Source organism: Opisthorchis viverrini (genome assembly GCF_000715545.1).
Source record: "Opisthorchis viverrini unplaced genomic scaffold opera_v5_238, whole genome shotgun sequence".
Lineage (NCBI taxonomy): Eukaryota > Metazoa > Platyhelminthes > Trematoda > Opisthorchiida > Opisthorchiidae > Opisthorchis > Opisthorchis viverrini.
Genome location: NW_008751890.1, coordinates 12,522 through 38,616, shown reverse-complemented (window position 1 = coordinate 38,616; position 26,095 = coordinate 12,522). Strand labels below are relative to the sequence as shown.

The window sequence follows — 26,095 nt, the reverse complement described above, 5'->3', positions numbered from 1 at the left end:
AATGCACCAACACCGAGCTTATAGTTTTCCCCTTGTGAAAACCTACTCTAATTTTAGCCGTATTCAGTACCCTTCTAATGACTTCAGATGTCCCTGCTTTGTATAGAATGGCCGCTGTTCCAATCCACTCCTTGTTGGGTCTTGGTGTTGGCACCAATACCCGCCTTAGTTTTTACTTAATTGGACCCACTGAGTATCCGCCATCTTGAAGTTGCTTTTTATCTCAATTTGTGCTGCCCTTCGGTCAACCTCCACTTTACACAGTGCTCTCACTCTCCTAAACATCGCTGAGGCTATGCTAGCATATACTGCTTTTGGATGTGCAGAGGGTAGTCTAAGTGTTCAGATGTTGAAAGAATTCGTTCACCTTATCCCGCTTTATTACAACGAACGTGTCATCTAACTAACGCCAGAACACCCTTGGTGGACACTCGAATCCGTTTAAAGCTTTCTGTTCGCAGTCTTCCATGTACATGTTGGCCAAAATCGGAGATATTGGTGATCCCATCGCTAAACCTTGTTCTTGAGTGTATACAACTGAGTCAGAAACAAAATGACTGAGGTTTAGGCATACTTTTATGCCTTCAACTATCTCGTCTACGGAGAGTTGCGTTCGTTCCTTCAGCATTGTGTCTGCCAGTAAAAGTCTTCTCGCCACTTCCACAGCGTCCGCTCTAGGGACGTTGGTATACATCGAATTGACGTCAAAACTAGCCAGGACTTCGTCTGGCTCCATCTGAAGCCCAGCTACTTGGATGTGTGTGGGTGACTTTCCGGCAAGTGGTTTAAGGATACCTGCTAGATATCTGGCCAACTGATATGGTGGTGAACCTATGCCATCCACTATTGGGCTTATGAAGACACCTTCCTTGTGAATTTTCGGTAACCCGTACAGTCGTGGTTGGATTGCACTTTTTGGGTACAATTGATACCACTTGCCTTGCCCCAGATGGTTTATCTCAGATCTCAGATACTTCCCAACTTCAACTTTACTCTTACTACTCATAATTGACGTGATCTTTCCGTTACTACTTTGTCGATAAGGACCATCAGCTATGTGTTGTCTAACTTTATGAAGATAGTCACTCTTATTCATGACGACTGTGGCCTTGCCTTTATCTGCCTTTGTAATTACTATGCTATCTACATTTTTTAACGTGTTTAAGGCTCTTCGCTCAGCTGGTGCAATATTTGGAACCCCTGGTTGCTGGGACTTCAGGACTGTGACCAACAATACACGTAATTTTTCCGCTTCCATTGAAGGAAGCTTCTGGAATACAGACTCAACACTAGGGACGATCTCTTCTGCCCTTATAACGCCTTTACTTACTGCAAAATTCAATCCTTTCTCTAACAGACACCGTTCCTCTTCACTTAAGGGTCTATCTGATAAATTGACTACGCTACAATAGCTAGTGGATGACTTACTCTTCTCTGCTGTGTTACTAGAACAGCGAGTGGTAGAAAGCAATTTCTCGAACTCACGTATTTGTCTGTCCTTACATTGTTTACCTTGAGCTGATTTCACTTCCTTCGCTTTGGTATCTAGTAATTCGAATTCAGTAGGTGAGAGTGCCGACTGAAGATCATCCCTGAGACGACATGCGCAGTGGCAATATCAGTTAAACTTTGGGTGGTTAAATGGATCCTCAGTTTAAGGATGACTTGGTTCGCTGAAGAAGCAATTCGAGCATAAACGGGGGACGCATCTGGTGGCTTAACAACCAGAGATTTGGGAATTATGTTGTGCTTCATGCATCTAATGTTGAAAATCCGATGGTTCTCCCAGTTTGCCTCCAATCTTGCCAATCGAACACCCAGCACTAATCACGTCACTAGCCATAAGGAATCTCACGGATTGGTTCCCTGACTGCCTTAAAACCCAATCAACCTACTTACTTACTCACTTGGCCTGACGAAGCTTTTGTGTCAAAAGCGAAACGATGCCCAGCAATAAATCCACCGATTGTTTGCCAAACCCCTCTGAAACGATGACTTCCCAATCGGTCCCAAACATTTTCCAATTGATTCAGATAGCCTTGTTTAATTCATTTGGTGCACACCGTTCACAGCAACCCGACTAAGGGGCGCATTATTAATGTGCTGGAATTATAGGTCTTACTCTTCATTGAGGAATCATTCTGAACAAGAGTTACCCAGTGGTCCATGACGTACAAACTCAGATATCGACCACAATTATGGTTGTTAGTTCAATCCACCAGAACGTTCTCTCATGTATGGCCCAAAATTTAACAGAATTCTAATGCAACCGTAAATAACGGATACCTGAATTCGGATGCGTTGGCGTTTTTTAGCAGTTTTTGTAGATGACAATACGTATCATGCACCTCATTTTTTGGTACTCCCTTGGAAGAGACCATCTTGGTACTAGGTATTTTTCTTACGAACATGTAGGACAAAACAAATTTTTTCTTTCTATAGTGATCATCCACTAATGAGACTGTTTTTGGCCGCATAGTTGAAGACGGACTAAGGATCTTTTGTCCTCAGGCTTTTCTTCATGCAAACTGAGTACCACGATCACGTTTGATCGTTTTAGGTTGGTGCCGACAAGACAGTTCGTCTACATTAACCAGGGCTGCAGTAACCGGATTGCCCGATTTTTTAAAGGGAGCCAGCAGAACGAACACATGTTTCGCCAACTCTTCGTCACGAATGCCATGAGCCTAAATGAGCGTGAAATCAGTGGCGAGTTAATACAGCAAAACACATGGCTTTTAGGTGATGACAGATTTTGAGGTGAATTGTGCACAATGGCTATCTATGCTTTCTAGGTTTTCAGTGGCAAATTGTCTACAAAATTGGCCAGCTTTTATCAGCCAATTTATTTTGGAATTCGGTGGCTCAGAATCAATATTATTAGTTGGGTCGTGGTTAACTGAATGTACAAGGATGCGGATGGTCCTGTGCCGACAACACGATGACTCATTTGGGCATTGTGTAGTTGAGGGGTATACAGACTGGCGTTTGTCGCAAACTATGTCAGTAGATTGGGACAAATCCCTTAAACAGTCATAGGTTACTTCTTCTTGTTCAGACTGTAAATAGAATGTTTAAAACTTCGAACACCCTGTTACAGTAGTGTTACCTGTTACCACGTCGACGTATCCATTCTACGATTTTGATTTGAAAAACTCAGGTTAGTGTTGCATTCCCCTTGAGAATAAGCGGCACATAAGACCAAATTCCCATCAACTAATTGGCGCTCATCTTCGAAAGAGAGTAGTTGAAAAACATGATGTGTTTTACACATAAATGTGGGAAATAAACTCGTACACTAAACCCTAGAATGTATCGACCAAAGCAATTCGTAAAGTTCATTTTCTGAGTTTGTTCACACAGGATTGTTAGTGACGTCAAATTATGATTTGACCAAGAATATAGTTGACGATTCATTTTGGTGCTCATGCGAAAGATTAGTTTGCCAGCACTGGTGGGTCAACGAATAACCATGGCTAATATGCTGTACCACTGTGCCTGGATCACTCTCTGTGAAGGTGTTCCACCAAGGCTTTCAAAAGAGCATCCTGTTGTGACTGTAAGCTTTTAATAAACCTGGACAATTTCCGAGCAATGTTCAGTATCGGCAGAATTTCTCAGCACTTCTGTATTTTGTCTGACATAAATGTCTTTTGCATATCGCTGATAGAGCTTGGCGTCAGCTTGACTCTTCCTGTAAGGACGCAATGCCAACACATCGACTCCGTTATTTATCGCTTTCACTTCATTACACACCTGTTCTGCCAACCTCGAGAAGTTTCTGTATTATCATCATTTTTGTGTTGCTTATTTCTAGTTTGTTCTCGAACCACATGTTTACTTAGAGCAGCGGTTTTACTTGTGGACGCAAGTCTAGGCGTAAGTCATCAGGGTCAACAGGCCGAATGGCACATAAATTCGATTACCTAAAGTTCCACCGAGCATCTAACGTTATCTCGTTATGTAAAAAAACTTTATCTCAAACTGCGACCGTGTAACAATGCAGGTTTATAATATCCTTTGATCGATGACTTTCATTAGCGTTCCTGGACCGACATAGGTTACCAAAGTAATGAAGCAAAAACAGTAACAGTCTAAATATGAATGCAACATATTATCAAACAATGCAATGACACAGTTTCTTTGGAGAAAATCTGATGCTGCCGGCTCGATATGACTGACCAATATTTATCACTTCTAGAAACCAGCCTTCAGTTTATTTTTCTGATATTGGAGTTTGGCACCTTTGTACATGCACCTTGGTAGTGTAATTCATCCAGTCGATGATGGAATAAGACAAGCACTTGGCCTGTCTTGAACTTTAATGTGATGAACAGAAACCACCTCCTGATTATGTGAAGTGCTTTTTATTGTACTTTTTAAAACCTATTCTCTAACTTATTCATAATGGTGAGTCGTACTATTTGATATTTAAATTACTGGATATAAACCTCATGGTATAGCTAACTGTTAATCATTGCGAAAGCACCCAATCCTTGAGAGTTGAAATTAATCCTTCAGACGAAACTTGGTTCGTTGTATGAGGAACTCACAGAACTCTTAAACTTATATAATCGATCAGGTTGGGCTTGCATGATCAACAGTTGTGATGTAGTTCCCTTACAGACTCTGCGTGACGAGAAATTTGCTGAAGGCTATGGAGACACTGGAGGTAAAAGCGTTCGAAATCAGAGCAGTCAACCTTGTACTCCTTATTTAGCCCATCTGACTTTTAGTGGACATATGTCAACAGTTGGCCGAGAAGAAATGACTGTCATAATTCAAGCAGTTAACCTGAGTGAACTGCTAATGTAAACCTGACATACGATACAAATAGTTTGTTTTCGGCATACTCGCGCAAAAGGGTTGATTAACTTGATACCCTATAATACGCCCATTTTATACCTGGAATCACATTCAGTCCCCTAAAGAGCTTGGAATGTCTAACAAAAAAATTGGGATCTCATCTTGATTGCCCCCACAAATTACAGGAGCACAGGGAACATGGAGATGTCTAAATGTCAATTAAACTGAAAATGACTAAGTGTTTATCGGAAACAATGACCGGAAGGTAGCACTATCTGTGTCGTCTACATACTGGTCAAAATCATCGCCGATCGGAGTGTAAGAATACTTCTTAAAAAAGAAGGGGAATCTCCCAAAAAGAAAAAAACAGGAGGACGATTCACATTCTATTGTCACCTGATCGACGAAAATCTCTCGCACATTTGGGTCTGACTTCCAGCCAAATCCGTAACTCATCCAACTACACCCATTGAAGACGAATGAAACTGTTTTGGAAGACATGCAAAGTTCAGTAAGTTTTCTCCGGGGTTGCATGAGAAGACTATCGCAAAAATATATTCAACAAACTCAGCATGGCTCGTCGTGAATTAATTTGGCTGGTGAGAGCACCAAGTCCGAGCGGGTTCATCGAGATTTATAAAAACGTCAGGTTTGAAACCCTACATTTGCATCAGATAACGCATAAGTAGTATACACTTAATTAGCTTTGCAAATTATGCGGAAAAGAACTTCTTTTTCTCAGCAGTTTGCGTATAACCACAGCCTTACCTAAATGCTTATATGGAACATAACAGTCGATCTGTACAACGAATGTAAGTTCTGTTACATTTAAACTGCAGCAGTGTACCACTAAAAATAACCAAACAGAAGTATTTGTGTACACGGCATTTTCACCCTGTGTACATATTAAACGGCGCCGATTCTACCCATGCAGAGTGAGGTTTTCAAAAGAAATTTTAGTTAACAAACTTGCTTATAGATTTAGGCTACAAATAAATGCCTATCCTATTAGTTTTTCACCGATGGAAGTTATCAACAACGATTGATTTAAATCGTTCTTACAAAGAGCACACAAGTTTGAAAAAGCATGCCCAAATCATTTAGTTCTATACATGCTATAAAAAGGTTTAAATAGTTGAGCATCGTGAGAGCCCCGGCTTAATTTCTGTTGAATTAATTGAAATTTACGAACCTACTGGGAACCCAAACCATTGTAATGCTAGTCTGTCAAAGGTCTCGAGTATCTTTACAATTCGTGCCATACAAAGGATTTCCCTTTTCCCGATAGTATTTGATAGATGAATGATTCCTATATGCTTTCTAATTCTGTATTGCAAACCTTTTAGCTGGAAATTAGAGTGTAGACTGCTATTCAAAGACTGAATTAGAATGAGTGGGAATCCGTAACAACGGAGCATCGACTTGAATACTCTATGGATTCTTAGCTGAATTTTTAATGAAGAGAAAGACTTCAGTTAATATGCCGTTTAATAACATCAAAAGGGTTTGCGGTGAGGAAACCTATCTACTTAATGCCTACTGTATATTCCAGTTACATTTTATCAGAATATATAGAACACTGGGGTCAGTTCCAGTATAGTGGCAGTTTACGATATCGTTATTTTCTCATAGCGTCAAAGCACTTTTGATGGCTTGGCTAATTACAGGTTAACTATCACTATCAGGTAAGTTATTTAGGTCACTCTTGCCTTCCGCTCTTTTTAGCAGAGTGCATTTTGTCCCGAATGCTTACCTCTCTGTGATTGACTCATATCTACTTCACTAACCAAATCGTTCAAAAGATACTCTTTATTGCTTTGATTCTGGGTTTTTTAACTGATACACATCTCATTTGCAGAAGCCGTTTTATCGTAAAGTTTAGCGCCAAATTGGACGGCAACCAAAATGTAGGTGGTTCCTATTTTGGGAAAAACCATATTTTCCTATTTGAATACTGTTCATGGTGACTAATTTCTGAATTATACCAACAACATATGCATTGCAGATAAACATTCAGAAATGAATGGCAGGTTCCGAAACTTTTACATCAGATGGATTAGCTTGGAAGTCGTTCGATATTACAACCCCATAGCGCTCAGAGCAGTTGTCCTATATCCCGAGATTCCTCCTAGAACGAAGTGTGTCCATACGTATGCATATATTTACACAAAGGAATTTTTCTGTCATCTGATCAGGATTAGAGTACAAAGAGCGGAACATGCACGTGTATGCACTACTTTCAACCCACTCTCTGGACGACATTTTTCCTACGCGTAAGGTGAGAAATGAAGCTAGCAACTAAGCTTTTTTCTTTTTAAAACGTAATGGAAACATTTCTGAATATTTCTCTATTCCCTGCGGTAGGAGTGTGAGAACAGTTCGATTGCGGCTGTCTAGTGCCCATTTTCATCGAATTGAACGTTGAAAATCTCTTCTGAAAAACGACGTTGGAACAAGTGCATAATCTATGTCCTACACATGTTAACTAGAATCCTTGTCCTTCATATCGACCAACCTGAGAATTATCTTTGCCCAAAACTTCACTAATGTCGCATACAAACCGTTTCCTAATAATGAGGTCAAGGAAATGTGGTATTTCGTGACCTTAAAGTAACAGACTGTAACATCCACGTGAAGCTTATGCTTGCAGCTGATAGTTGTTCCATTCAACTTAAACTGGTAAATGAGTTCATTAAAAATGGCATTTGAATGATATCAATTGAGAAATGGAGTTCAGGCAGTGTAATTTAGGTGCTGAAGGGTAATTTTTTTAAATAGTAAGTAATAATGAAAAATAAAATGGTAGACACAATTAAGTTCGTTAAATCTTGAGCGACTCCAGCTATAACGGACGTTTTGTTGTTTAAGATTTTATCAACAAAGAAAGCTTATGATATGGGACTGATTTCGATCGGTTCAATTCGATTATCTTTCCAGGAATTGCAATCTTCCTTACGGAGACAAGCGTAACAAGGCCCGTTTTGACGTTTTTTCTGACCTGATGTTTTGGAGGACCGTTCATTTTTAGATGAGCTCCAGTGATTGAAAGAGAATTTTTTTCAACCTGTGGCTCCAGATGAAAAAACCTATCTGCATATGCAATAAATTAAACAAAACGAGTCCCATCCTTCAACCAACGACGCTGGTACCTTTGACAGCTTACAGATGTGCTTATCTCTTTCAAAGAATGCAACCGTTTTTTAAACAACTTCAGATTTTCAAGGAAAGGTCAGTGCCCAAATTATGGAACGATTGATATATTTAAGCAGGATTGGACCTAAGATGCCGGCTTTGAGCAGCATGACTTCCTTTTCCCGGCATACTTCTCATATGCATCCGAACAAACAACTTAAAGTACATTAATTTATAGCCACAGAGAAACAGTTTCATCACAAATTGTATCAATTTTTTCCATAGTTTTTACGGTTGACACTTCTGAAAAACTCTAGCTGAGCCCTAGTGACAACGCCGTATTATGGTTGTTGAAAATACAGACTCCTCTCGTATTTAGTGACATACTGATTTTCTTTCGCATGCCGCGCAATACATAGCATGTCTGATTAAAAAGCCTAAAGATAATTTAACTTATCTTTCCTGGTCTTGCTGAGGCTAATACAAGACGGTTGCTCAAAATCCCAAGACAGATCATGGTGTCGTGAACGCGTCAAAAACTACCCCTGATTAGCCAGAGCTTCGTCAAATAAAACAATCTACAGTGGTCTTACCCAGCCTGCTGATTATCAGATAAAATATTTTTCAAGTGTGAGATGAACGATTATTGATTGGAAAACTAATCTGAGTGTATGTAGCTTTCTGTGCGTCTGTACTTGTACAACTACTGAAATGAGTCTCAACAAAGGCCTAAATACCGGATTTTATACAATATACTAAGTAACTGTCAGCAGACAGGCTGCTTAGGGTTTTTGGTTTCAGAGTATATGTATGCACGCAAATTTTCAAGTTACTTCAGATTTTCTAGGCTACACTACTTGAAGAGCAATAAAGGGCGAGTCTCGTACAGGGGTCTTCGCGTACTCTGAAAAACCATCACAGTCTGCTTATAATGAAATCAAAGACCTGCTTTGCTAGATTAAATAAAATTCGAGGTTCACTGCTCCTCAAATCTCTCAGCACTTTTCATGGAAATTGCCAAAATATTTGAACTGATTCTCCTCGTGATTGATCGGTGGGTAGAGTTTTCAGGTTTGAACAAGGACAGAAAAGACGAATTGTTTATTTCAAAGGTGTTTGGAGTGCAATACCAGACAAACTTTCAATGGAACAAAATGTTAAAAAGCATGTTATGTGAAGGAGGTTTCTCGCAAGTCATTTTGTTTTTGTGGTGCGGTATGATTAAAAACTGTTCAGGTTTAAGTAATGTGTTTGGAAATATAAGTATTTGAGCTACCCTACCAAGCTTAGCTGCGCGAAGATCATTTGAACATAGCTTTCATGGTGGGAACTACATATACAATCTCACGAGTTTGTAACGTGGGAAATGCTTGATGACAAATCCAGTAATCCCAGGCATCGCTGGCTTTGTGTGTTTCATTTGTTTAGCTGCCAAATACTGCTCATGCGGAAATTTAAGGACTCATATTTAACTTACTAGGTGCACAAATTATGAGGCGAAATTTCGCCTGTTGACCACAATGCACTGATTCAGCTAACTTAACAGACAAGCTATACCAGCTTTTTGGCTGACAGTCGAGGCCATGTACTTTTTTAACCAACGGCATTATTTCGTTTGAAACTATCAGGCTCATTTGGACCTAGTTTGTAGATAAACCATAAGCGTTTATTGGATTTTGAGATGCCATTCTCGATGCAACTATCGAGCAGCTGGAAACATCTAATGACCCTTGGTCTGTGTGAGGGCAACGATGAAGGAAACGTATGCAGTGGTGTCATACTGCGTTATACTAACAAATTTCTGTCAATTTATGGGGTTTTGATTGTTTTCGGTCGCATCACCTTTTATTTGATTGTGGTTAATCTATGTAATCACACATCACCCTCAATAACGTTACTTACTTTCTTGTAGGTATCTTCATAGAAAGTGGTATTTAGTTAGCACGATTCGGACAACCAGTTAAGGAATGAACGTATGGTACTACTTGTCAGCATTTTCGCGGAGTGATTAGCCACCAGTCATTGTCTGACCCTCAGAACTGAGTGCCTTATTTTATAGCCTGCGTAATAAAGCCTTTTTACGAGTCAACGCTACAATCGGAACTGAGGTGATTTCTTGACCTAATCGTGAACTGATCACGTACGTTAATTTTGCTTTACCAAATGAACTGTTGAGCAAAAAAATTTAAGTATTTATGCTTTATTTCAAAATAACCTGAAGACGAAGATGGTTTGAAGTGAGATCAGAGCTGAAAAACATTTATGCTTTGGGGTTCTTGATCATTTAACACCAACGTGTTCATGATTTACCTCGGCAGAATACATTGTTGGACATGGTTAAAGACCTCACCGACGAATGAACCTGATAGGGGACCGAACTTGTAAAAACGTGGTGATGACTAATTGATTACTTCAGTTTTCTTCAGTAAGACTGCCACTTACAATATTGTGTGATCATAAAACCCTTTAAGCTCAGAGGGATGTTGGAAGTAGGCAGAAATTTCAGTGTGCCTTTTGGCCTAAGTTTACTCCTACAAGTCTACTTATGTGAATCTGCCCGCCACATCACAACCCACATTCTGCATCTATCCACCAGTATGTAACTGAACTGAGTGCAAATGCGTCCAATATTTTTGGCACTATCATGCAGATTGTCTGAAACATGTGCGTTGCTAATACAAGTAATTTGTTCACAATACTGATATCTGTACGACTGTATGCTTTAAAGACCGCTCAACTATTCTGAGTTTGTGAAACCCTCCAATATGAGAGGGCCTGGAATTTCTGAAGAATAATCCCGTTCTACGTTTTCGTCATCCATAGGTTCTAAATTTCTTGAAACATTAACTTGTGGTTGGGCGTAGGGAACAACATGTTCAGAAAAGCCGCTAATTAATTTTAAAGCATGGTCACAAGTTTAATCTAAGCACAATTCTATAAAGAGGTTCGCGGGTTGGATATATTATAACCTATTATAAAGTGCATATCCATTGCTTTTCGAAGAAATTCTACTCCTTGTCTGATGTTTTCTGTACTTACAATGTTAAACGCCTTTATAGATCTTGCCTTCCACGCAATATTGTTTTGTAAGTGGAAGTTAACCAGTTTCTTCCGATTTAAAATGACAGAACAAACTTGTAATCTTTTTTATAATAGGTAAGCAGCTCAAAGACGTATCGACTGCTTGAGGGCATGAATTTTTCGTTTCCACTCGTGACGGTGTAAAATCACTCGCAATATTTTGACCTTGTTACAAGAAGAACTCGCGTTTCCTAAGCTACAGTAAAGCTTATGTTTGGATAATGAATGAGAGATACTGAAAGATACCTGAAGAATGTTTAGACATTCTCAGCAATATACCATGCCCCATTTGGTTCTTATTTAAAAAATTATGTTCAGACTTCTAAGCCTCGTGGCTTTTAATTAAAAAATCTAAGTCACTAATCACGGTATAATATTCTGGTAACTTACTCATTGGGTTTTGGGTAACGTTTCAACTCATGCGTCATGATTTTCGACGCATCCTCCGGCTCTGCTGATATACCGATACCACGCTTTCTGGGCTTAATGGAAGGTGTTGTTCCTCCACCAAGGCCATCACTAATGAGATTCATCTGGTTTGTTTGTCTGGAAAATACGCTCTGATATTTGTCCAATAATCCTGTCAGGTCCGCAATCCGGGTGTCTCTTGCCAACAGCTCACTTTTCAGTGCGGCGATCTCGGCAGTCTGCTTTTCTACCAATTGTTTAAGATTGTCTGTCGACATTTTGCTATAACAAATACAGTGGTTTGTGGAAGAACACTTCTGAAGCAATATGCCCTTGAGAAAATATATCGAGGATTCAGGTGCGTCTCAAACCCTTGTGAGTTTTGTAGAGTCTACTGAATGAATGGTTGACGTATGACGAGTAAACAGAACAGATATTTTGGTGAACCATCCAAACAGTCCATTTGTGGGGGGATTGAGGGGTTCAAACAGGGTGAGGTTCATGAAATCTAGAAGCAGTGGTGCATCATCCTGTAAGTATAAAAATACAGTGAAGCTTTATCGCTTCTGAATGTGGAACCGCCTTGGTGTTTGTTCTCATAAAGTGAACGACTGTTCAATACAATTCCTAGAACATCTAAGCCAGGAAGTGTACTTCTGAACCAATGATATCTTACTACTTACTCGAGAGATCAGCCAATCAGGTTGGAGCGTTCTGCATCCAATGCTAATGTGCATACTTCCCTGGTTATTCATTGGTTGGAGCTAATTACGATTTAGAAGACGTAGTCAGTTTAACTGATCATTGTCCCACTTATTTAGAAAGTGTGATAATGTAGTACCTAAGACGTAAAGCCACACAATTAACAGTTTTCACTTCGGTGATTATAAGTTCCTCGCACGTATACATGTTTGCACACTTAAAACCCAACAAGTTTATATAAATAGCTGGAGCACTGGTTAACAGGTTTTTAGTGTATCCATCGTTAGTTGTTGTGCATAAGGCAATCTATGAAGCGGTTTGTAGCAAACGGCCAATTCGGAAACATTATCAGGCGAGCTATATGGTCTCAAAAAGCGAAATTTCCGTCTGTCCATCGTTCAAGGATGATAGCATTGGAAATCAACGTCATTACTATGCCAGATATGTCTAGCTACAGTCATCAGTGATTCACATAATCAAGCGTGCTGTCAGAAAGTGTCCAAGCTACTTGCGTCAAATGCAGCCTACCTGTTTATCTGTAGTGTGATAACCCACATTTATTGGAAGGATGGAATTCGTTAAAAAGTAGTAGTCAATCACATCTCGGAATGAAATTCCCCAAGAATTTAGTAGCTACCACACTCAGACACCATCGATCGCATATGGTGTAACAGACTGGTGAAGTTCACTTTTCATCGTGCCATAATAATCTGGCCGGAGAATAAAAGGTTTCTGCATAGATTATGGCAAAACGTTATACCATCCGTTATGTGGACACAAATCCTGATTATCATAAATTTGTGTACTCCGTATAATTTGGTGTAGAAGCACAACCAATTACAAATAACTTATTATAGTGACAAGGCAATCCCTGCTGAGCACGCTTGTTGAGAAGAACAAGCCTGTCATCTGAGTTAAGCGAACCTAAAAGAATCCAGAAGAACCATAATTGAGGGTTGAACATACGTATGGTGTTGTTCTATCTCTGAAAGGAGTTTGCAGATTTGGTCAGTACAACATTTACTAGTCTGAAATCCCACTTGCTGCTCTCGATAAAAAAATTCACGGACAACAATAGCATGACAATTGACTCGTGCTCCAACACTCGTGTGAGACAGGGCTACAACTGGTCTCAGTGTAGCTTCACACTCAACAGACAATGTATTTTTTAAATTAACACTATTATCGATTTTCTTTGTTGTTCGGGGCAGTACATTTTCCCCAGTTTCAAGGAAGTGGATCGAGGAAGCGACAAATGATAATTCTATAACCATTTCGAACAGTGCGGGTGGAACGTATTCCAGAAAGTTCTCAATGGTGCTTCACCGGACATGTGAACTAATAAATTTCTGAGGGAGTAGAGGACCCCAGATTCATCATCCAGTTCAACAGTCTTACTAACTGGCAACACGTAAGTACGTGCACGTTCGGCCCAAAAAGCAGGTTGCCCTTTATTTAAAATGATCGCGCCAATCTGATTCTTGACGGTTTGACACGCCAGTGATTTCCAATAACGGATTGCACCAATCAAACATGATAATCATGGGTTGTTTTTTTAAGCCTCTTCCATTTTCTTATTTATCCGTGTCTATCTTACTTCAATGTTGGTGTGCACGCTGAGTTACACTTGACATTAGACTATTCCTGAGCCCAATTACACTGCCAAATTGCAGAACCGTTTCTCCGTGCCACTGCTCTGCTGATAAACGGTGGAATAAACACTTCGTGAGTGTTACACGGAACCCTTCAGTATAGCGCAATGAATCATGGAAGGCTACCACACCAAGGTGATGTCCATTCTCTCCGTGAGGGATCCTTCAGTGTTGTGGGCACGTGTTGACTCCCACTCGACACACGGTACGTCTCACATTATTTAGGGTCGTGTTCCACAAAACCGATTCAAAGCTGTCAGACAGTGTATTCTTATTGTTGTTGATTTCTTACACCCAAACTTCGCGCACAGAAATCTGTCCATTACTTCAAGCTAAAATACCCCAGCGTTCGCCCCACGTCCAACGACAGCAGACACCGGGCGATGTCTCCCGCCCAACTCATCCCATCCCATATTCGCCTTACACTTACTGTTACACTTCTGTTACAATTCCGAGTTTTGTAAACAACTGAAGCAGCCACGATTTAATCAGCTGACCTACTACTTCTGTTGTTTTCCCAGTAAAAAGTCTGGTTCAGAAAGAGACCTGTGCTGACCATCCATGTGTCAATCACAGTCATAATCATCTGCACCTAACTGCCTTACCTTATATCGTTGGGAAACAAAATTTTCTTTTTCGATACTCGGCCAGGAATATCCGTAGGAATTTCAAACTGGTGGGGATTTCCACAGAGTTCTTACTCATTTGCTGGAGAAAAAAGACAGCACTGAAAATGAGAATAGATAATTTTGATGTTATTTAGTTTGCCGTCTGCCTTAGAGTGAAAAGGCGAAACGTTAGGGGATTGCTGTCCTTGTTCTAGACGTCTGTGCTGAGATTTTTTGGGCTCCTTTAGGTCACTAGTTGTCAGACACATTCCAATGGCTTCTCTTTTTACGACAAGTTTTGGGATACTCCAACGTATTAACGCAGAAAGGAAGGAATCGTAGTGTTCCATTCAAGCGCATTCTGTAAGACCTTTTTGTTGAATTTTACGAAGTATTCGGAAGGGTTTAAGATCAACGAAGCGGCAAATTAGAGTCTCAAAAGGCTAAGGAAGCCAGCGTCTTCCGGTAGGGGCGTCACAACCACAAAACTACTTTACCGTTTGCAAGCACAAACTATGCGTCAAAAATAAAACGCCGACAATAATTTGCGACTCAGCAAGCGGTCGGCCGATTACTTGCACGGCTAGACTGCAAGGAAGAAAGTAAACTGGTTCCCTTTGACTGTATAGTCATTAAACCAACCAGCTCCCAGAACGTACAGTTCTCTTCGGACGGTTTAACAAGCTGAGGTTATCGTCACCATGAACGAACAACTGCGCCGTCAGCTTTGTTTGTTAAGGATCGAACAACAGTCAATCTGATTTAATGCTGATGACCGACAGATTACGTGAAAACCAAATATATTGCAAAAATGACGTTTGACAAATATTTTCAGCAGATTTTAGAAGCCCAAATCGTATCAGCCGTTATGGATGTCCCTAAAAACAACGTTAAAAAGGTCATCTAATATGGAGACCATCGTGACAAGCAATAACGTGAGGTATGTGCTGTGGCTAAGATGGTAAGTGGCACATCCCACTGACTATCGTGTGAACTGTGGGTAAAACCGATGAGGTCATTTAGCCGGTTGGCTTGTGAAACACATCTTAATATGGTAGTCTACATAATGGAAAACAATCAACCCCCGAATTATATTTAACGTTTCACCCACCTTCTGATAGGGACCTCCCATTGTAGGCTGCAATCATCCAGGTTAATTCAAAACGGGACGAAATATGGCAAGTGCGCGGAGCATCTCGGGGTGTTTTTTAATAGTACACTTGAGTTATCTGGGTTTTTGTCAAGGGTTCCTAGAAACCAGAGTAGAGCGGAATGAATCTTTCTTGAATCGGTTTTCTATCCAAAAGATGCACTCTTCAGCCAAAGGCTACAACTTAGTTGAAAAACGGGTACACGGAGAACGTGACTAGACCTACACTGGGCGTGAAATTGCCTCAGGCATTCCAAATCATTTGGTGTCCCAGTGCTGTTTTATCACGCAAGAAACCAGGTTTATTATCCCATAATATCAAAACCGAAAGTTGCGAAGTTCCTCAAAATTTTACTCGATTGAACATACTGGCAGAGCATTTACAACAACCAACTTGTGCAGCCTTTTCCAGTAAGGTCACACTTCTCCAGGTTTCCCGTTTTAGCTACTTGAGTGGGATTTAGGCGTCTTTCTTTGCTCGTCTTGCCGAACAGTTTAGTTACAGACGCTTGGTGCCCAATCAAGGAACCGTCATTGCGCAGCTGGGTACAATCATGACATCCGACTGGAAGTTTGAAACCAAGCTACAAAGTTCAGCGAACCGGATTTGATCTCCTACATATTATTCACTTTCATTCATTGATCAAAACTGGCCATAAGCATTTGTTCTATGACCCCATGTCAAAGCATTTAAAACGTGAAAGCGCAGTTAGAAAGAACGTCATATACGAGCCATATGGACCAATTTCAGCCATTTGCTCCAGACAAATGACTGCATTTCCAAGTAGGGATTTAGCAAAATAACCAGAAAACTGTTTTCACATTCAGGATTTGGTACGCACTAAAACAATTGGGAATTCTGTCCTCTGTAAGTAGGTTGATTTTTTAAATTGACGACAAAAGCCTTGAAGTGACTCTGTAGTACCAGCTTTCTTCAGACCCGTGACCCGCTTCATTTGAAGAAAGTGTTTTACGATTATATTTAGATTTATCCTCAAGTCACTTGCCCAACTGTAGCCTTCGGTGTTCCTGCCATTCCGAAAAACAGTGAACAAATTATACACCAGTCAATTTTTGCCTAATTTACTGAGCATTTTACGTTTTTCTTGATACAGATCCTGCAGCTTTCATAAATGAACTTTGGTATGCATTTTTGGGTTTTACCGAAGTAATTGCAAATATCTGAAAGCCAATGAAGCCTGACAATGACAGAAACGTTTATATTTTTCTTCCTATGAAGAATGTCACAAAAACCGGATGCCTTATCCAGAAGGAATGAGGTTAGCGACAGTTGAGGGCAGTGTCATGCCAAATGAACCAAAGTGACCAATATTAAGGTACCTGCCGAAACGCACCGTTTACAAAGAGATATCCTGGTAAGGACGCAGTATTTTCCGTATTTGATGCTCTTGAGCCGCCTACTCTGGTTTAATCCAAAATCACAGACACTGAACAGTCCAGAATATAAAAAAGTTAATCATAAGGGAATGCTTACCTACTGGTAAGCGGATAGGACTGTAAAATTCTGGAGTTGCTATTTGATCGACCTCGATATAGAGTCATGGAAAAATAATTTAATGGTTAAAGACGCGTGGTGTTTGATGGGAGTGAAGCTTGAGTTTGTCCTTGTGAATAAATTATTCTGCATCCAAGAAACAGTAAGTAAACTTTTTCAGCTACCGCCGGCTGCCGTCCTCGTATTTAGTTTAAAAATATTGAAGCGAACATTTCTCACCCAATAGTCTTTGACTGAACAGTCTGCACAGAGGCCGTTTTATGCTGCATATGGTTATAATTTTTTCTGATGGAATAAAGTTCGGCCTTTCGTTAAGCACCCATTGGTGTGCTAATCAGTGCGTTTCACGAATTTTCGACATCTGTATTTAGTTCAGCTGTTCCTAAATGATAAGATTCAGGAAGGGTGGAACAGGTAATGAGCTGTCTAAGAGTTTTCAGTGAATTATGAGTATTGTTCCTTCAACAGAATATCCTAACGCCAAATTGTCTTTCAGAAGACCAGACGCAATCGCATCCTTGAATATTCTATGCTTTGATGAGCCCCATTTTCATGGTTGAAAGAATATTTTAGGCCGTTTTTAATGTGTTCTGCCGGTTTAGTTGTATTAAGGTCGTTGACACCTCACTATTTGAGATCTATCTAAACCATGCAAAAAAGAAATCGCACCATTCCGTTTGACAAGTACGCCATGCTATACAGCGCAGCCTCGTATGTAGATGCCACTGCCTAACCTGTCGCTTACAAAGAGTGCATTACTTATTGTTCTAGTTGTTCTTTTTAGACTTGTTCGGGATGATTTCTTCAAATCTTCTGCACAACTGGCAAAATAAGCGTGCAAATGCATTGGAAGTTTGTAAAAGCGCTGAAAGTATTGAAAAATGAAGCCAGGTAATCCAAGGGTCATACAGACAATAGCTGATGCAGAAGACGAATTGGCGAAGAGTTGATGAATGAACAGGGACGGACAGATCACCGAACGTTTTTTGTGACTACGCGCAGGATTTGTGGAATTTGACCTAGCCTTAATGTCGTCCGAGGTTATTTGCTTGCTCCTGTACGATGTTAGTCTAAACCAACAAAAGGGACACAAGTTTCGGGGCTCACTGTCACAAGTGCATAGTAACATCCCCTTGACCTCACCATCACAACCGATCATTTCAGCCAGACGATGATATTTTAATCTACTGGTATGTTTCGCCTTCGTCACAAGCAGTTTGACACATCCATTCTACTGCCAACGAATCTATTGCTCAGATTAGCATACAAATATTACGCTTCAATTTATTGCATTTAGATTGCCATTCAGGTAAAACTGGCCTCGCCTAAAGGAACACGTCTCTGGCCGCTAATTAAACTGAACCAGAATATGTAACTCTAACATCTCGTCAGACAAGAAGCTTGTCAAAATCATTTTGTTCGCTGATTTGGGTGAAAAAGGCATAAAAGTAAGTTTTTTCTCATAGTCTATTTGAAAAAGTGATTATGAGTTTACGAAAAGTCTAATGTTCCGAAGTATTTTTTCATCTGAAAAATGAACCATCAGTAGTTGACGGCACGAAAGCCAACTTAATTTGTTATGGCCTGAATTTAGTTCACATGTTAGTTCAAAACTCAATCCAGTGGTGATTTTATCCCACGGCTCTAATCCACAGTATAAAAGTAATCATGATTCCCATACCGAACAGCAGCGAAGAGATGGCCTGGTATTTGAAACCAAAATGTTCATGGCGAAATCTTTTCGTCAAACCTTCCAACGGATTCCCGAAATGTCAAGATAAAAACTGTAACCAGCACTAACGAGGCCGCCATGTTTGAATCTTCTGGACATTATAAGGTTGAATCAGATAGGCGTGGGCAGGAATTTTAATGTCTGACTAATTCTAGTGAAACTAGTTTGAACTTTAAAGACGCGTCTCAGTTCATTTCTAGCTCCCAAGTTAAAAACAATACCATTCTAATTTTGTCATACTCTATAGGCTGTTTAAGGTTTTGTAATACAAAACGTGTTGGCAGAATGAGTTAAACTTTCAGGGTGACGGAAGCAAGAATCATGGGGTTCGCTTCTAGACTCATGTACCCGTTCAAATATGCTTAAGTTGAGTGTCATATATCCCAGAAAATGACGCTATTTTATCGGTAACATCAGCAGCCACGAAACCGTCAAATGGCAAACTACTCTGATTTAACTCACACCAAATGTTAACACGATATTCATCATTGGGTCCTGGAGTAGTGACGGTCATTCATTATCTATTGTGGTTCTCGTATACCCTCCGTTATTTCATCCGATTCCGTTTTTCTTGAACGCAAATTTCCTGGACCATAAATTTTAGGCTTCAAATTTCCTAGCGCGGTGAAGTTCTTCATCTTGCGGAACGTAACTTCGCGACAGACAGTGGTAAGAAAGCCTGTCTTGTTATCGTCAGGGACTACTTCTAACCGTTTTAGGAAGTAACTTTAGGTGTAGCTAATCTTGTACCCACAGACGGTGTGATAAAGCTGATGTGAGTGCTAAAATCACTGGAGTGATCCTGTCTCATGAAAATGAGTAGACGATAATTTGGTTTCAATAGAAGACCGAGCTGAATTTACCTGAATCTCCCATCTATGATGGTCCGTTTCAAGTGAATGTGTTCAACCAGATAGCATAATGTTTCATTTGGTACCATATTCGAGATATCGCAACAAGCCGTCGTCTAGACGTAACATTTCACACAAAGTTACTGGAAACACTTTGGTAGACCACGATCGATTTCGTCGTTGTTGCGGCTCATTCGGTAAATGCACCCTCCGATTTTCTGTCAACTTTATGTTATAGTTGAATTCAAGTAGGATGGAATTCGCCAAAAACTCTCGTTTGCGTACGAATTTGATTTTACCAGGAGAAATAACTGGTTACAGCTGAATCTCTCGTTTGTGATAGTTTCCCATCCTTTGCAGGTGAGACTATTCAGTGAAGAGGTTTTTAATTCCGTTGGATCTGGTCGAAACACGTATGCCAATTTTTGTAGGGTATGCAATGAATATATAGACCATGTTCTATAAACAGATCTGTCAGCCCGTGACCAGGCAGAGTGGCCGAGCGGTCTAAGGCGCCGGTTTAAGGCACCGGTCCGAAAGGGCGTGGGTTCGAATCCCACCTCTGTCACCACACTTTTAATGTGGTACTGAGTTATACACACCACCTAAGAGTATTAGGCATTGGCACTACGTTGGTTCTTCCGAACTAGTTATACCTTAAAATGTGTCAAGTTTACACAAATTCCCTTCCGTTGTACTTCACAAGTTAGGTAGCAAACTGGGACAGGTATTTCCGGGACGCCAGACCATGCTCTAATACAGTAGGGCAGAAGCACAAGCGAGGGGGGATATGCTACTCACACGTAAATCAAGGAAGACGGTCCATTAGGGAGCCTGTGCATATGGGATGTGTAGTTTCGACCACTTGGGTTTGTCAATTCAGCATTAGCATGGGCGAAATCTGTCGTGGGCTGTCAAAGCGCTTTCATCTACTCATGAATAACACTTTTAATGTGGTACTGAGTTATACACACCACCTAAGAGTATTAGGCATTGGCACTACGTTGGTTCTTCCGAACTAGTTATACCTTAAAATGTGTCAAGTTTACACAAATTCCCTTCCGTTGTACTTCACAAGTTAGGTAGCAAACTGGGACAGGTATTTCCGGGACGCCAGACCATGCTCTAATACAGTAGGGCAGAAGCACAAGCGAGGGGGGATATGCTACTCACACGTAAATCAAGGAAGACGGTCCATTAGGGAGCCTGTGCATATGGGATGTGTAGTTTCGACCACTTGGGTTTGTCAATTCAGCATTAGCATGGGCGAAATCTGTCGTGGGCTGTCAAAGTGCTTTCATCTACCTCATGAATAGTGTGTTATGTCTAGCCAGCAATGTATTGCGTTGTTTCATGTATCGTACCAGCTGAAACATAAGGCTGCCTGCTTCAGTACACCCACTTGAAGTGGACCATCATAAATGGCAGATTCAACTAGGTACATTTGAATCTCCTATCAGAAACAAATTCTTATGCAAACAAGAGTACTTGTCGGATGTGGAACATCAGGCTCACAGCTTCTCCAGGATCGCACCTATGACATGAGCACCAAAAAGATTGAAACCAGTTGTTGGGTGCCGGAGCGCTTTGAGCAACATTACGAACGGTGTGTTATGCTCAGAAATGAACGTGAATTTTTAGGGTGAATTTTTCAATGGATTATAGATGGAGCTCCGTAATAGTTATTGCTATCGAAAACGGGAGGCCTGGAAGTGGTGGATTCCCTGAAGAATTAGGGTTTAATCTTTGCAATCTGTTGTGGCTATGCTCGGGTGTTGACGTTTTGCTTTCCATTTTACCCGATGCAAAAACCTTCGTTCCTTTCAGTGTGGGAATATTTATGTATAAGCATGGGCCACCTAGGTGACACCATCGCACCCATTTGATTAACTTGTGACGGCTATTCCTGCCATGCTAGTCTTAACACTGTTCGTGTTTGGCACGGAGGCAAGTAGTTACTACGGGTTCTTAAAGGAGGATAACTCAACAGACTCTAATTTGAACCGAATTCAAATCGATATACTTGCTACGCATGGAGCCATTTAGTTAGTCAAAAGCTAATGCTGCGGAATTCGGTATAAAGCTCGTTTAAGCTATTCACCAAACACGCTTTCAATGAACGGCATTGACTTATTGGTAGGCATTTTGACCGCGAACGTACGGATATTCTGGGTGTAGAACAAGCGTTAGAGTAAACGGCGTTATTAGGCCTATTAGGTGAATCGCGATCGATGGCTACACTTCACTGATCGGTAAACGGTATCCGATAATTCGGGTTAACGGAAACATGGGGTTCAAACTTAGATATCTCAATCTAATTTGAGACCTTTGATTAGAGTAATTCGGCCGGGATGTTTCTGGAGCATTGCGTATGATACATTTCGAATTAAGATAGTACTTATTTCTGTAAAAACAGGGAACACTAAAAAATTGTGTCTGGTCTCAGGCACATTGTTTTGGAGGAACATCTTGGTCTCCCCAAAGCAATCCTCCATTGTTGAGCTCTTCTGAAACCACTGTATAAAATGATCTCAATATTGAACACAGAACCGGGGGTGGGTGGGTGTAACTGAGTTTTTGTGGCATCCGGTTGATCTGAAATAATAGAACGATATCAAGAGCATAAGTGTGGAAAGGATAACCACTTATGAAGCAACTCTCCCAGCTAGAAACTATTTGCTTAATTTCCACGGTGGAAATCAGTTTTCGATAACTCCGTGAAACTCGAGGGATCATTTTAGTGACACACGGCTGACGGTTGCCACGTCGCCAGATACATAGCCGCTTCTTCCATAAAACGATTTCCGGATCGAATGACATACCGAGATCTTCTTCAAGCTTAGACAAACGTTGGCTTCAGCCTCCAAGCTTCTATAGGTCTAGAAGTGGCCATAAGCCAATCACTTAGTGTCACCGAGTAGGCTACCTTCTGTCTAAGAGTTTAAGTCCATTAGATATTATCAAGGAACCATTGTGTTTCATGCGGACTGATAAAGTAATTCTGATGATTTAAGGGCTGGAACGTTTATAACCGCAGTTTGCGCCACCAGTGGATGGTGGTGTAGCGGCTTTTTTTATGACAAATCCAACCCTTCTAATGAGGAGCACGAATGTAAACGCAATCGTGCTTAACCGTGAAGTCTTCATGCGTATTCATCCTCTAAGATAATAGGTGAAACTTCATTTCCGTCACTGTCTGAGTCGAGGTACTGTTATTTATGTACACCATGCATTACTATAGCACTTGAAGTTCGGCTCACTTCCTTCAAACGGAAGAAACTCAAATACCTCGCACAACACCACCTCTTCGCATAGTGCGAGGTTACTATGATTTCTCATCACCTCTAGCTGCGCGTAGGTGCAGGATGCGTACGGCCTTGGAATTGAAAGGAGATTAGAGATACGTTGGACGCACAAAGTAAACCATTTTGTACTACTGTATGTAATGTCCCCAGGCCCATCGGTATCGTTAATGCAAGAAGCAACATTGTTCACTTGTCACCATAATGGCCATCATCATTTTCATATGTATCTGCTGCAAGTGACTCACGTGACATTCAGTAGATGACAGGAGTTAATTAGAATCCTGCCAGTGAACCAAAAGAACTTAACACTAACCTAACCCCTCCTACTCGGGATTTTTTGTTGCTTACCTTTCAAAACAAATAGGTTGCACTAAGCTTCATTGGCCGTCGCTTCCCAAGTGTACGAGGATATCACCAGCTCTAGAACTGATTACCGATAAGCACTTATAAGGAATTGTGATCTATATACTCAACCAAAGACCGCTCCTTATACTCTTTGGAAAATATTACGAGTCAAAAAACAACAAGACCGTCATTTCCAGTAACTACCGGCCACCGTATGTTTACTGACGAAAAGTTGCAAATCTGTGACATGCCAGCTCAGCTCATTTGAGATTTGTGCTGATGACCTATGTCGGAAAAGTAATGCTTGCACATTACTGTTACCTCGCAATAAGAATAAAGCATCCAAACGATTCTTCTCAGCTTTTCAGGATTGATTGCCCGACAGAAACGAAATCTCACCTGAAAGTTATTGGGTCTCATCACACTACTAACAATCTATAAGTAGCTTGGAGGAAGAAAAGTTTCACAACGTGGGTGGGAATTCCACGTGAGAAATCGTCACTTCAGTAGATAGTCAACACGCAAACAAATGATGTGGATCCATTATTCAAAGAATCAGCGGTGATCTATCCTAAATGCTAGTTAATCAGACTACTGGTCAGCTGCTAGCAGCCGAACGATTGAGTGTTCAGACTACCAGCCGAGAGGTCCCTGGCTTTTCGCGAGATGTGCACTGCTTATAATTCCCAATAAGGATGAAAGAGCTCTACGATGTTTCTTAGGCTTTCAACATAAATTGTTTTCACTTGTAGGGAAAAAAACCCTAGTTTAAATTACCAAATTTCTTCCAATTACCAACGAAAAATGATTACGCCATCATCAAGCCGGCTTATATGCAAAGACAGCCTGGTGCATTGCTAGCTAATCTGAGGAGAACACTCGAAAGAGATTCATCAAAGTTTAGTTTCCTAATTTTGCCCGATAGCCTTGATATCAGTGATATCTGAGTGCATCCGTCTGTTTGCGTCAAATCACCTGATCTACCACAAAATATCGACCAAAAAGACAGCTATTAAACATTGATGGTAGGGATCAACGATTCCACCGGTCTCCATAAAAAAGCAAGTGATTCTTTTCCGCTAAAAGTCTCTTCGGTAAATGTCATGTACCACATTTAAAGGCACAGTGGTATCATAAACTTCTCATTCGGGAGGTTATTCGGGGGCGGTCTTTCAGTGAAAAAGATCTACAGAACAGGGGCAGAAAGCGACGTTGACAATCTATCGAGATTCACGTACCATTCAACTGTTTTTCGTAATGAACTATTCCTTGCTCTTTTATTTGGTTTCGATATTCTGAGTCGTACTTCTAGCATGTGCCCATAAGTGTTCCATTGACAAGATGCGCAGACATTTGGTGAGCTACAAAACGAAAAGAAGAAAGCATAAGTTTAAATGAAGCGATTTTCGTTAACATTATGTTAGGAGCTAATGAAAACGGATAGTGTAAGTTGATTTTAGATTTCTGGGCAATTTTCGAGTGCGTCTACAAATTGTAGCGCTATTTCGTTTGTATGTCACAGCTGAGCAAGATATCACCCTTATTTGTGCCGTGGTCAACTGTGGTAAACACCCAACAATTAATTACCGAACGAGCAGTGCTTAACGCCCCTAAATTCCTGTATTCAGTTCTTTAAAAAAGCACTTGCAGTACAGTTAATTTAACCTTTGATTATGGTGCTGTAGACTCTAGTATCCCGTTCCTTCCAGTCAGTTTTGCATTCGATATTTGGCAACCGTCCTTCAATTCGAGGTGAATATATCCTGAGCTATACATTCTTAGTTTATAAAATTCTTCTACGGTGACATGAGCCCACCGCGGCCTAACACTACCTTGAGTGTGAAGAACGTAAATCGACTACTACACAAAATGAATTCGTGCTCAGTTTCTAAGAAATCAGAACCGTCATCTGGCTAACAGTGAACAAGGAATAGTGTTAAATCATGTGAATATCAGTGCTAAATTTCTGTGAGATCATGGTTGAAAAATACACCTTGTCTGTGTTCATTAACCTGTTTGATTAACTATTCGTGTACGCCATGTAATGAAAAATGTGAATAAAACGCTTGTCGGATAATATAAACAGTCTCAAGCTGAGTATCTTATACCTTGATCACGAAAGAACCACTCTTACGGTTGATTTTAACGCAAGGAACACAAACACCCGTCACGTTCCAGAAATATTGTTGCCTTTTTGTCGCGGTATGTAGCTGATTACTAGAAATGCATGACATATATAAGATTTGAGCCTAAACCTTGATAACCGTCATGTTGTCTGTCAGCTTTAAAAAATTATTCCAGTTGTTCGTGGTTGCGAGACTTTGTAGAACACACTCACATGACTCTCGTCTGAAAGATCGTGCTCCTGTCCTCGCGCAATCGTGCTGGTGAGTCCACACTAAGAGGGAAAAGCACTGGATTCCAGTTTCGCTCTTTTTGGAGCTCATCAGAGAGAATATCCAGTGGCTGTGCTGGGAATTGAACTCAGCACATCTGACATGCGACGCGAGCGTGTTACCGCTACTCCACCAGTGGACGTCGGACTCATCCCGACTTTTGCGTTTGAAAAGGTGAACTTGTTTGCGCTTGAGTAATGTGGAACGTAAAAATCCAGCGTGGTGTGGATTCACCGGGACGATTGTTCAAACGAGTCATGTAAGTGTGTGTTCTACAAAATTATTTGTTTATAGCTCACAGTTTCTTGCCTGAAATGCTGTGGCAATATTTAATCGGATGTTAGATCAATTTGCCCTAAACTCCTCCGCATCTCCAAAATATTTAGAAAAATCGAATATATCAAATGCTGA

General features: G+C 40.7%; 2 protein-coding genes across 2 annotated transcripts in view; one reads left to right on the top strand and one right to left on the bottom strand.

Annotated features, from left to right (window-relative positions):
• Positions 1-12,008, bottom strand: part of T265_08731 (hypothetical protein) — a gene marked incomplete at both ends in the record, with an annotated part of 59,661 nt that extends 47,653 nt beyond the window's left edge. The window contains 3 exons of the mRNA XM_009174616.1: positions 474-1,386; positions 1,429-1,592; positions 11,410-12,008. Coding sequence (XP_009172880.1) covers positions 474-1,386; positions 1,429-1,592; positions 11,410-11,705 — 1,373 coding nt within the window. The remainder of the gene's footprint in view (positions 1-473; positions 1,387-1,428; positions 1,593-11,409) is intronic.
• The window catches only part of T265_08732 (hypothetical protein), a gene marked incomplete at both ends in the record, with an annotated part of 83,095 nt that extends 57,213 nt beyond the window's left edge, over positions 1-25,882 (top strand). Inside the window, one exon of the mRNA XM_009174617.1 lies at positions 25,739-25,882. Within this exon, the coding sequence (XP_009172881.1) occupies positions 25,739-25,882 (144 nt within the window). The remainder of the gene's footprint in view (positions 1-25,738) is intronic.
• Positions 25,883-26,095: the final 213 nt, after the last annotated feature.